Source organism: Scyliorhinus canicula, chromosome 2 (genome assembly GCF_902713615.1).
Source record: "Scyliorhinus canicula chromosome 2, sScyCan1.1, whole genome shotgun sequence".
NCBI lineage: Eukaryota > Metazoa > Chordata > Chondrichthyes > Carcharhiniformes > Scyliorhinidae > Scyliorhinus > Scyliorhinus canicula.
Genome location: NC_052147.1, coordinates 175,050,592 through 175,064,213, shown reverse-complemented (window position 1 = coordinate 175,064,213; position 13,622 = coordinate 175,050,592). Strand labels below are relative to the sequence as shown.

The window sequence follows — 13,622 nt, the reverse complement described above, 5'->3', positions numbered from 1 at the left end:
GATAATCACCGGTTCACTCCGGGGAAGCTGGATGGGGGGTTCCGGAGGTGGCAGCGGCGGGGATTGAGAGATTTGGAGATCCCTTTATTGATGACGGCTTCCTGAGCTTAGAGGAGCTGGAGGAGGTTTAAGTTGCCAGGTGAGAATGGGTTCCGGTATCTCCAAGTGAGGGATTTTGTGCGGAGGCAGGTTTTGACCTTCCCGCACCTGCCACACCAGGGGCTTCAGGTAAGGAGTGTCGAGAACAGGAGTAGGAGAGGGGAAGGTTTCAGAGATCTACAAGGAATGGAGTGGGAGGGAGCCCGATAGGGGAAGTAAAGAGAAAGTGGGAAGAGGAGCTGGGTGGGGAGTTGGAGGCTGGATTATGGGAGGAGGCCCTGATGTGAGTCAATGCATTCCTCGTCGTATGTGAGGTTCAGCCTGATACAATTTAAGGTGATCCACAGGACGCACATGAATGACAATGGCCCAGATGAGCAGGTTCTTTGAGGGGGTGGAGGATAGGTGTGGCCGCTGTGCGGGTTCCTGCTAACCATGCCCATATGTTTTGGGCATGTCTGAGACTGAGGGGTTTCTGGCAGGGGTTAAAAGTAGGGTGGGGTTCCTGTGGTGACCATGTTGTGAACGGTTGCACATTTAGCACTCCCGCTCTTGGTGGGTTTTTTTAAACAGCTTTTAAGCTGGATTTCCGCGGTAATTTTTTCTATGGATAAAAGTGAGGAGGAGGAGAAGGCGACCCCCATCCTATGGAACTATGCTCAAAAAGTAATCGCCAAAGAAGGAATCAAAAGCTGGTTGGAAGTGAGGATCTGAGCTTGGTGGCTGCAATGGCAGAGAAGCTAGGTCCGGCCCTACTGGCTCAATGGTCGATGGATCGGTTGGTTACATACCTGGATGAGAAGTTCGCCCAGCATCGTAAGGAGTGTGTGTAGGACCTGACCAAGGTGGTAGCCTCGATTAAGGAGGCTGTTGACCAGATGGAGGTGACAGTGACGGCCCAGGGACAGTCGATCCAAAAGCTGCAGGAGCAGGCGATGGAACAAGAGGAGCAGTCCACTGGGATGGCACTTCAAATTGGCATTTTACAGGATTGGCAAAAACAGCTGCTGGAAAAGGTGGAAGAACTGGAGAAATGGTGTGTAGATAGCCTAGGTCACATTGAGATCCAAAAAGACGAGGTGTTGGGCATCTTGAAAAATATAACGGTAGATAAGTCCCCAGGGCCTGATGGGATGTACCCCAGAATACTGAAAGAGGCTAGAGAGGAAATTGCTGAGGCCTTGACAGAAATCTTTTGATCCTCACTGTCTTCAGGTGATGTCCCGGAGGACTGGAGAATAGCCAATGTTATTCCTTTGTTTAAGAAGAGTAGCAAGGATAATCCAGGGAACTACAGGCCGGTGAGCCTTACGTCAGTGGTAGGGAAATTACTGGAAAGAATTCTTTGAGACAGGATCTACTCCCATTTGGAAGCAAATGGACGTATTAGAGAGAGACAGCATGGTTTTGTGAAGAGGAGATCGTGTCTCACTAACTTGATAGAGTTTTTCAAAGAGGTCACAAAGATGATTGATGCAGGTAGGGCAGTGGATGTCTATATGGACTTCAGTAAGGCCTTTGACAAGGTCCCTAGTACAAACGGTGAAGTCACACGGGATCAGGGGTGAGCTGGTAAGGTGGATACAGAACTGGCTAGGTCATAGATGGCAGAGAGTAGCAATGGAAGGGTGATTTTCTGATTGGACGGCTGTGACTAGTGGTGTTCCTCAGGGATCAGAGCTGGGATCTTTGCTGTTCATAGTATATATAAATGATTTGGAGGAAAATGTAACTGGTCTGATTAGTAAGTTTGCAGACGACACAAAGGTTGGTGGAATTGCGGATAGCGATGAGCACTGTCAGAGGATACAGCAGGATTGGAGACTTGGGCGGAGAGATGGCAGATGGAGTTTAATCCGGACAAATGTGAGGTAATGCATTTTGGAAGGTCTAATGCAGGTAGGGAATATACAGTGAATGGTAGAACGCTGAAGAGTATTGAAAGTCAGAGAGATCTAGGTGTATAGGTCCACAGGTCACTGAAAAGGGCAACACAGGTGTAGAAGTAGTCAAGAAGGCATACGGCATGCTTGCCTTCATTGACCGGGGCATTGAGTATAAGAATTGGCAAATCATGTTGCAGCTGTATAGAACCTTAGTTAGGCCACACTTGGAGTATAGTGTTCAATTCTGGTTGCCACACTACCAGAAGGATGTGGAGGCATTAGAGAGGGTGCAGAAGAGATTTACCAGGATGTTGCCTGGTATGGAGGGCATTAGCTATGAAGAGCGGTTGAATAAACTCGGTTTGTTCTCACTGGAACGACGGAGATTGAGGGGCGACCTGATAGAGGTCTACAAAATTATATGGGGCATAGGCAGAATTAATAGTTAGAGACTTTTTCCCAGGGTAGAGGGTCAATTACTAGGGGGCATAGTTTTAAGGTGCGAGGGGCAAGGTTTAGAGTAGATGTACGAGGCAAGTTTTTTTTTAGACAGAGGGTAGTGGGTGACTGGAACTCGCTGCCGGTGGAGGTGGTAGAAGCAGGGACGATAGTGACATTTGAAGGGCATCTTGACAAATACATGAATAGGATGGGAATAGAGGGATACGGACCCAGGAAGTGTAGAAGATTGCAGTTTAAACGGGCAACATGGTCGGCACGGGCCTGGAGGGCCGAAGGGCCTGTTCCTGTGCTGTACTTTTCTTTGGTCTTTGTTTTAATCATTCCCGCAGGCAGAACATTCGGATCGTCCGTCTGCCAGAGGGAAAGGAAGATGTTTGGGAAAATGATGGGGGCAGAGGCGTTCGACAGGCCGTTGTAGGTGGACCGGTCTCACAGGGCACTTATGAGCAAGCCCCAGGGTCGTGAGCCCCCCAGGGGGATGGTGGTGAGGCTGCATCGATTCCTGGACAAAGAACGTATCATGAGTTGGGCTAACGAAAAGGTTTGTGTGCAAAGAAGCCGAGATCCGGATTTATCAAGACTTGGGATCAGAACTTGCTAAGAAGAGGGTGAGTTTTAATAAAGTTAAAGCGGCCCTATATGTGAAGGGAATAAAATTTGGACTGCTCTACACAGCCCGTCTTTGGGTAACCTATGAGGACGGAGAACTATATTTTGGCTCGCCGGAAGAAGTGGCGGTCTTTATGAAAGATAACAACCTGGGGGACCCATAAGGACTTAAAAAAAGTAAAAACTGGTTGGTGATGATTTAAATCAAAAAGTTCTGTGGTGTGCTGTAACTTGAGTTGTGATGACCAGGAAGAGAAGGATTTCTCTAAGTTATCTAACTTTGACCTTTTAGTGTATGCTGATGAGTAGGGGACTTTCAGGAGGCTGGAGATGGAGACTAGATGACGGTTGCTGCCGAGGGGCGTATCTGGGGAGGTGCAGGTCATGGGCTAAGGGCTGGTCGAGGAAAGGTCATGGCTGATCGATAGGGGAGGGGGGCAAGAGACCCCTGACCAGACTGGCTACGTGGAATGTTCGTGGCCTGAATGGGCCGGTCAAGAGGGCCCGTGTGTTCGCACACTTGAGACAGTTAAAGGCTGACGTGGCCATGTTACAGGAGACATACTTGAAGCTGGGGGATCAATTGACTGAAAAAGGGATGGGTCGGACAGGTGTTCCATTCAGGATTGGACTTTGAAACAAGGAGGGTGGTCATCCTAATTAACAAAAGGGTAGCATTTGAGGTGGGGAAAATGGAGTCAGACCCGGGAATTAGATTTATTATGGCTAGCGGGAAACTGGAGGGAATGGCAGTGGTGTTGGTAAATATATTTGCCCCAAACTGGGATGACGTCGCGTTTGTTAGGAAGATGCTGAGAAAAATTCCAGACCTCGACTCGTACCAGTTGGTTATGGGGGGGTGATTTTAACACTGTCTTGGATCCTAGGGTGGACCAGTCAAGTTCTTGGTCGGGGAAAGTATCAGCAATGGCAAAAGAACCGCAGGGGTTCATGGAGCACATGGGGAGTGTTGATCCGTGGAAATGTGAGGCCAAGGAGCAAGGAATATTCATTCTATTCTCATGTGGACAAGGCGTACACCAGGATCGATATTTTTCTGCTGGACAAAACATTGCTAGCGGGGGTGGTGGACACAGTATTCAGCAATCGTAGTATCGGACCATGCGTTACATTGGCTCGACTTACAGGTGAACATGGGAAATTCTCAGCGCCCACAGTGGAGACTAGATGCAAGGCTGTTAGCAGACGACTGTTAGCGAGTGAGGGAGACCATTCGGGGGTATATAAAAACCAACGACACGGGAGAGACCGTGGCTGGGGTGGAGTGGGAGGCATTGAAAGCGGTCATGAGAGGGGAATATATTTCGATTCGGACCCATAGGGAAAGGGCTGAATGGGCGGAGCTGGACAGGCTAGTAGGAGAAATCTTACATGTGGATAGGAGTCTCCAAATGAGGAGCTCCTGAAGGAGCGTCAGAGACTGCAAAAGGATTTTGGGCTCCTTTCCACAGGCAAGCCGGAGGGACAGCTGAGGAGGGTAAAAGGGGCAGTATATGAATATAGGGAGAAAGCTAACTGGATGTTGGCACATCAGCTGAGGAAGCAGGAGGCGGCGAGAGAAATAGGGAAAATTAAGGATGTGAGGGGGAAAGTAGTGAGGGACCCGGGGGGCGGTTAATGACGTGTTTTGTGAATTCTATAGTCGTTTATATGAGTCGGAACCCCCTGCGAAGGAGGAGGGAATGAACCAATTCCTGGAGAGTCTAGAGTTCCAGAAGGTAGATGAGAAGCTGGTGGAAGTCTTGGGGGGCCCAATTGGGCTCGGTGAAGTGATAGATGGATTGGGGGCAATGCAATCAGATAAGGCCCCGGGACCTGACGGATTCCCAGTGGAATTTTATAAAAGGTTTTCGGGACTAGTGGGACCACTGTTAGTTATGGCTTTCAATAAATCCAAGGAGTTGGGAGTGCTTCCCCCAATGCTATCACAGGCATCAATCTCTCTCATCCTGAAGTGAGACAAGGACCTGGAGAGCTGTGGACCCTACAGACCAATTTCCCTTTCAAATGTAGATGCGAAATTACTGGCAAAGATCTTGGCCACCAGAATAGGGCATGTGTCCCGGAGGTAATAGGTGAGGATCAGACGGGATTTGTGAAGGGCAGGCACCTGACGTCCAATATTAGACGGCTTCTTAATGTTATAATGATGCCAGCTGAGGGGCGTGAGGCTGAGGTGGTAGTAGCCATGGACGTGGGGAAGTCTTTCGACCAGGTGGAGTGGACATACTTATGGGATATTTTAGGCAGCTTTGGGTTCAGGCGGGATTTGTGGACTGGGTCCGGCTGTTATATCAGGCCCCGGTGGCAAATGTGAGAACCAACTGAACCCGGTCAGAATATTCTAATCTCGGGAGAGGGACAAGGCAGGGATGCCCGCTATCCCCATTACTGTTTGCCCTAGCCATAGAGCCTTTAGCAATGGCCCTTAGAGCATCGAGTGCGTGGCGGGGGATAGTGGGGGGGTGGAGCACAGGGTTTCTCTCTATGCGGATGACTTGCTGCTTTATGCTTCAGACCCGGTGGGAGGGATGACCAAAATCATGGAACTTGGAATTTGGAATTTGGGTGATTTCCAGGCTACAAGTTGAATATGGGAGAGAGCGAGATGTTTGTGATTAAAGCACGGGGGCAGGAAAGGAGACTGAGGGAGTTACCTTTTAAAGTGGTGGCGGGGAGTTTTGGATATTTAGGAATTCAAGTGGCTAAAGAGTGGGGACTGCTCCACAAGTTAAATCTGGGCAAAGTGGTCGACCAAACAAAAAGGGATTTCCACAGATGGGACATGCTCCCGCTGACGCTTGCGGGAAGGGTCCAGACGGTGAAGATGACAATCCTCCCAAGACTGCTTTTCTTTTTCCAATGCCTTCCGATATTTGTCCCAAAGGCTTTTTTTAGAAAAGTAAACATGGCGATTACAGGTTTTGTGTGGGCGGGGAAAACTCCAAGAGTAAAGAGGGCACTCCTGGAGCGGGATTGCAGAGAGGGGGGGCCTGGCCCTCCCGAGCTTTATTAATTATTACTGGACAGCCAACATATCGATCGTCAGGAAGTGGGTAGTGGGAGAAGGGTCGGCCTGGGAGTGAGTGGAAGTGGCATCCTGCAAGGGTACCAGTTTGGAGGCCCTTGCCGTTCTCGCCGGCTTGGTACTCTACAAGTCCTGTGGTGGTGGCAGCCCTACGGGTGTGGGGGCAATGGAGGTAGCACATGGGATTGGAGGAGGCGTCAGTGTGGTCTCCGATTTGTAACAATCACCGGTTTGTCCTGGGGAGGCTCGATGGGGGCTTCAGGAGGTGGCAGCAGGCAGGGATCGAGAGATTTGGAGATTTATTTATCCAGGAGGGCTTTCCGACCTTGACGGCACGAGAGGAGGAGTTTGAGCTACCGGGCGGGAATAGGTTTCAATACCTTCAGGTCCGGGACTTTGTACAAAGGCAGGTTCCTGGCTTTCCGCGCCTACAGGATAAGGTGATGTCAAAAACTGGGGTTGGAGAGGGGAGGATTTTGGAGATATACAAGGAGTTGGTGGAGTGGGAGGGGGCCCGATCAGGGAGGTGAAGCAGAAGTGGGAAGAGGAGCTGGGAAGAGAGTTGGAAATGGGAAAAGTGGGAAAAAGCCTTGAAGAGAGTCAATTCACCCTCGTCCTGTGCCAGACTTAGCCTGATCCAGTTCAAAGTGGTCCACAGGGGTCACATGACGATAGCCTGGATGAGCAGGTTCTTTGACGAGGTGGAGGACAGATGTGGGTGGTGTGGGGGTAGCCCGGCTAACCATGTACATATGTTCTGGGCATGTCTGAAGTTGAGGGGATTCTGGCAAGGATTTTCGGATGTTACGCCAGAAGTCCTGGAATGGAGGGTAACTCAAGAGTCCAGAACTGGCAATATTTGGGGTATTGGATGATCCAGGGGCCAAGGGGGGAGGGAGGCCGATGTCCTGGCCTTCTACTCCCTGGTGGCTGGAGACAGATTTTGCTGGGATGGAGGGACTCGGGGGCCCCTGAAGTCAGGTGTGTGGGTCAGCGATATGGCAGGGTTGCTCAGCCTTGAAAAAAAAATCAAGTTCACCTTAAGAGGATCAATTCAGGCGATCTCCCAGAGATGGCAACTGTTCATCGGCTTCTTCAAAGAAAATTGAACGGCAGCAGTGGGTTGGGGGGGAAAGAACAAAATAGGAGGCATGGCAGTATTAGATAGGGGCAGGGAACTCAGCATACGGGTAATTAGGGCATAGGGCGTGGGCAGTAGGGGACATTGTTTTTTAGGTTTTTTTGCATGTGTCGGCCCACGCGGTTGTTTAAGAAACGTTACTGTGTTAAACTCTGAAAATTACAAATGCTTCAGTAAATTATTTTCTAAAAAAAAAAAGTGGGGGGCGAGTAAGGGCAGGAGAACTAGTGGAGTGGGGGCTGGGGGAAGGTGGTACTGTTTGTATAAGCCATGTTGGCTGGGGTTTGTCACGGGGGTGGGGGTATATTGTTTTGTTCTTGTTGAAACCTGATGTTTAAAATTGTTCAAATTATAAATGCCTCAATAAAAATTTTTTTTTTTTAAATGACATTGCTTGAACATTAAATATTTAGAATGAAAGGATAGTGCAAAATTCCTCAAGAACATGGTTGGGGTAACATCTTCTGCACATGTGAAATAATGCATTTAAATTATATTCATACGCAAAACAAAAACAAAAATACCTCCTGTCTGTCAGATTGAATCTGCCTTCACCAATCAGTCAGGTAGCATATTCCAGATCATAACCACTTGCTAGTAAAATAAATTTTCCTCAAGTCACCGGTGGTTCTTTTGCTGATCACTTCAAATTGGTGTCTCTGGTTCTTAACCGATCCGTGAAAAGGAACAGGTTGTCTCCATCTACTCTGTAAATTCCCTTATGATTTTGAATCAAATATTTTCTCAACTTTCTCTTCTCCAAGGAGAATGAGCCAGGCGTCTACAATCCATCCTCACAATTGACATCCCTGAACCCGCCATCATTTTCATGAATCATTGCTCTCCAAACTCTTCACATCTTCCTAAATGTGGTGCCAAGTGGAGACTAAACCAGAGTTTATAAAGATTTACTTCTGTACTCAATGCTGCTATTTATAAATCACATGATTCAATATCCCTTTTTAACCTGCCTGCCACCTTCAACATTTGTGCATATATACTTTCTAGTCTCTCTGTTCTTGCACCCAATTTAGAATTGTACCCTTTATTTTATATTGCCTTACCTCCTTCTTTTAACAAAATGCATTACTTCACAGTTCTATCACTAGTCTATCACTATCCTCCTCACACATTGAATACATCCAAGTTTTGAGTCATTTCCAAATTTTTTAATTGTACACCTAAGTCAAGGTTACGTATACTGGTCCTAATACCGGCTCCTGGGAACCCCATTGTATATTCCTCCAGTCCAAACAACTACTCACCGCTGTTTCCTGTCACTCAGCCAGCTTTGTATCTAAGCTGCCACTCTCCCCTTTATTTCATGGGCTTCAACTTCATGACAAGCCTACTATATGGCACTTGATCAAACTTTTTTTTTGTTCATGTGATGGGAGCATTCCGGCAAAGCCAACATTTATTTTCCGTCCATAATTGTCCTTGAGGAGTTGGTGGTGCACTGTATTTTTGAATCGTTGCAGCCAATGTGATTCAGATGCACCCACAGTGCTATTAGGGAGGGAATTCCAGCTTTTTTACCGAGAGACAGCAATATATTTCCAAGTCAGGATGGTGCGTGACATGGAGGGGAACTTGGTGATGGTGGTGCTGTTGGGAAAACCATATCTTCACAAACTGTATTTTTCTTTTAAAATTTGAAAGGACATTCCATTAGTCTAGCAAACCTTCTCTGAACTGCTTCCAATGCATTTACATCTTTCCTTAAATAAGGAGGTCAAAACGGTATAGAGTGTTCCAGATGTGGTCTCACCGATACCCTGTATACCTGAAATATAACTTACCTAATTTTAAATCCAATTGCCCTTGCAATAAATGATAGCATTCTAATTTTCTAATTACCTGCTTTTTCGATTCATGCACAAGGGCATCCAGATCCCTATGCATCTCAGAACTCTGTAATCTCTCACCACTTAGATAATGTTTCTGTTTTATTCTTCCTGCCAAATTAGCAATTTTATATTTTCCCACATTATACTTTATTTGCCAGATCTTTGCCCACTCACTTAAACTATCTTTATCCCTTTGTAGCCGCCTTGTGTTCTCTTCAGAACTTACTTTCCTGCCTTTGTGTCATCAGAAAACTTAGCAACTATACCTTCAGTCCCTTCATCTAAATCATTTATATAAATTGTGTTCTTAAGGTTGCAATCTGTCCAAGCTACAGTTTAATAACCAACACATTTCTACCTCTCTTTAGTTCTGATGAAGAGTCAGATGGACTTGAAACGTTAACTCATTTTCGCCCCTGACAAATGCTGCCAGACCTGCTGAGTTTTCCCAGCATTCATATTGTTTCATATTCCAGCATCTGTAGTATTTTGTTTATTTTACCCTCAGAATCTTACATGTTAAATAAGATCACTTCGTATTCTTCTCAACTCCAATCACTATAGGCCCAACCAGCTCAACCTTTCCTCAAAAGACAATCCTCTCATTCCACGAATCAACTCAGTGAACCTTCTCTAAAGTATCTCCAAAGCAAGTGCTAAATAAGGAATCCAAAACTGTACACTTTATTGTAGGTGTGGTCTCACCAATGCCTGTACAGTTATAGCAAGACTTCCCTCGTTGTATAAAGGCCAACTAAACTGAACACAAATTTCCTCTTGGGGGTAGCTTTGACAGATCGAGATTACGAGAATGTACTGTTCTTAAGCACTGCCAAAGTATCTGTTTAAGAACAGGTTGAAAAATTCAATGATAAGGGTAAATAAAGATAGCCAAATAATCTGGAATACAATGGATGTTATTACGTTGGGGTCACAAAAGTATAATTTCTCGAATGTGAAGAGAGCAGTTTTGAATAACATGGATCAAAGCGTTTGACTGAAATTTTAGATTTACATGTTAGTGTAGGGAGCTTGAGAAGAAAATCACCAACGTGGAAGTCTTATTAGTGTTTGTCATCTCTGAAGATTAAATTTTCTGGATAGAATCCACAATAAAGATTGTGCAAAATATCAAACAGCCTTTTCTTGTTCTTACTTTGCTACATGCCAAGTGAAGAGCTGTGTTCTTGTTGGTGTCTTTTGAAGTTAAGTCAGCCTTTGCACTGTTTACCAAGATCTCTGAAATGGAAAAATAATTAAAAAAATATAGATTTTTTAAAAGAATTGATAAAGCTCCAATTGCAGTATAATCTTCAAATTAAAAATTCAAGCCAGCAAAGTCAGTGGATTCCGGTCATTTGAGAGATGGATCAAGACCTGTATGCCCTTTACTTTTTTGGTTTCAGTATCAACCAAGTATTTGTTACACTGAACAATAATTAACACCAATGTTAGCAACATATTTTATGTTTGACAGATCCTCCTCGAATTCTTTTGTTCACTTTTTCACTAAACAGTACAAGTTTCTCACTGGATATTTTAAGTGCGCTATTTAAAAAAAAAGTAAATCCTCAGAGGTGCTCTAAAGTGGATTATTTACCATACATGAGGCTGGATTCTCCGATTTGAAGACTAAGTGCTGACGCCAGCCTGGGAACAGTGGTGTTTTACGCCCAAAATAACGGCGCAAAAGCTGCACCGATCCTCAGTCTGGTGGGGGGGGGGGGGGGGGGGGGGGGGGGGGGCGGCTGGCAGGCACGCAGCCTAAAGCGGCTTTAGCTGCGGATACGGTCATAGAATTGCCGGATCCCTGGCTGCACATGCTCATGGCGGCGGCCTTCAGTGGCGCGCCTTGCAACAAGGCGCCGGCGGCACGCCTTGCAACATGGCGCCGGCAGCGCGCGGAACCTGGCCTGCCACATACTGTTTTGTCATTCAATAAGTTCATGGCTGATCCGTTTGTGGCCTTAACTTCACTTTATTGCCTCCACTCGCTTTACTATTTTTGGTCAAAAATCTGTCTAACTCACCTAGAACATATTCAGTGACATAGCCTACACTGCTCTCTGTGTAAGAGAATTCCAAAGGCGAATGACTTGCAGAGCAGAAACTCCTTGTCGTCTTAAATGAGAGACCGTTTATTCTGAAATCGAAACCCCTATCTCAGCTACACCCATGAGGGAAACATCCTCTCAGCACCCTGTGGAAAGCCCCCTCAGAATCTTATGTTTTGATTTGGTGCGTAATTTGAGAGGTGGATCTTTCCTTAGGGACACCGTTGCTGCAGCCACCTGCTGTTATCAGGAGGGTCCCTGATCCTGCAGGCAGACTGCCAGTATACAGCTGGGGACCTGTCCAAGTAATGTGGGGTCCACATCCCTGGTCTAGGCAACTACATTCTGATTGCACATTTAGTTGAAATTATATAGTTGGAATTTTTTTTTAAATTCTGCAAACAAGCCATTTGTCTTCAGTTTTCATGTTGTGTTCCCTCCTCCATTATCACTATCTCAGTGCAGTAATGAAAATGTTTTCACAATACAATCACCTGATTTTTTAATATTCATTGTAATTGTTTTCTTTTGGAGCAGACAGTCCAAATGCAAAGAGGTTCAAATTTAAGACACTGGCATTTTTCAGTCAGCATTTTACATCACTCTGCCGTAACTTAAAACTCCCCAACAGTATTCAGTATTTATTCAGTATTTCATCAGTATCCATTTCTCACTCTCATAACTCTCTTCTTTCGCCCCTTACAGGCAAAGAGTTGAAAATACCAGGGAGAGGCAGACAACCGGAGTGGCTCCTGTTACAATTATTATTATTTTTAAAATATGCTTGTTGAAGAATTTTTTCACGAATTCCACACTAAACAAAAAGGTACAATGCATGAATAGTGTACACAATAACTAACAACCCCACGAAACCCAACCCTTCAACATATAAACTCCCATAACAGTTGACAGTATCCAACTCTAAAAAAGGAAATGAATGGCTGCCATCTCGAGTAGAACCGACCCTCTAATGGTGCACTTGACTTTCTCTGGATAAAAGAGAACTCCATTAGGACACCCAACCAGGTTGAGGCAATGGACGGAGTAGAAAATCCCCATACCAGCACAACTTGCCTCCAGACTATCAACGATTCAAACGTGAAAACATCAGTCTTCATCCCCGTCTGCACCGGCGAGTCAAAACCCCCCAAAATGGCCAACAGCGGACAAGGTTTCAGCTCTATCAAGAATCCCTGATATGGTGCTAAAGAAGGAGACCCAGAAGCTTACACGTTTAGGACATGGCCAGAACATAGGGTATGATTTGCCAGTTCCCTGAGAACAGCATTCACACCTATCCTCTACCCCAGAGAAAAAAAAACTTATCCTCGCCTTGGTCAGATGCGCCCTATGCACCATCTTGAACTGAATCAAGCTGAGCCGAGCACAGGAAGACTTTGAGTTGACTCTGTGAAGAGCCTCACTCCACACTCCCCAATCAGAAACTGGACCAAGCTCACCCTCATACCTCCTCCTCTCCTCATCCAACGCAGAATGCTCTGTAGACAGGATCTGGCCATAAACGTCTGAAATATTCCCCACCCCCAATTCGGTCAGAGATAAGATCCTATTCAAGAGGGAGGGCGAAAGTGCCAAGGTAAATTAAGAGATTTCCTTACGCAAGAAATCATGAACCTGGAAATACCGTAATTTCCGGACTATAAAGCGCACCTGACTATAAGCCGCACCCACTGATTTTGAATTTTTTTTTTAATTTTTAACATAAATAAGCCGCACACGTATATAAGCCGCAGGTGCTTACCGGTACATTGAAACAAATGAGCTTTACACAGGCTTTAACGAAATACGGCTTGTAACAAAAATAAAAAATTAGCGGTAAAGAATAGCCTACCAAGAAAGTCATTGGTCACTGTGGAGCGAAATCAATCCGATTAAGCTCTTAAGATTAACATAGAATCATCAGTTTGAAACATTAAAAATAAATAAATCATGTGTAAAAAGAAGTATTTTATTACTGATCGTAATCAAGATATCACCAACCCAGGTGATCACAGTGACTATCCTCCTCTTGTGCACTGAAACCACTGAAGTCATCTCCTTCAGTGTCAGAGTTGAATAGCCTCAGAATTGCTTCATCCGATGTTGGATTGTTTTCATTGTCACTCTCATCACTTTCATCCGGAGGCAAATTTCCCGCTGAGCTCATGCTGCCCTCTTCAACACGCAGCAATCCAGCTTTTCGAAACCCGTTGATGATAGTGGATTTTTTAACAATGCTCCACGCTGTCAGGACCCACTGGCAGACTTGACCATAAGTTGCTCTTCGCATGCGGCCCGTTTTAGTGAAGGATTTCTCCCCACTTGTCATCCAAGCCTCCCACTGAACGCGAAGCGCCACCTTAAATGCACGATTTAAACTGATGTCGAGTGGCTGTAAATACTTTGTTGTGCCCCCAGGAATCACAGCTGGAATTGAGTTTGTCCTCTTGATGGCTTCTTTCACAGAATCTG

At 45.8% G+C, this 13,622-nt stretch overlaps 1 protein-coding gene across 15 annotated transcripts in view; it reads right to left on the bottom strand.

Moving 5' to 3' along the window:
• ankrd44 (ankyrin repeat domain 44) overlaps nt 1-13,622 on the bottom strand; it is a 312,538-nt gene that overhangs the window by 29,917 nt on the left and 268,999 nt on the right. For 14 of the 15 annotated variants that reach the window (XM_038789101.1, XM_038789094.1, XM_038789089.1 and 11 more), the window contains one exon: nt 10,253-10,335. The exons of the other annotated variant lie outside the window; for it this stretch is intronic. In XM_038789101.1, the coding sequence (XP_038645029.1) occupies nt 10,253-10,335 (83 nt within the window). The remainder of the gene's footprint in view (nt 1-10,252; nt 10,336-13,622) is intronic. 15 annotated transcript variants of the gene reach the window in all.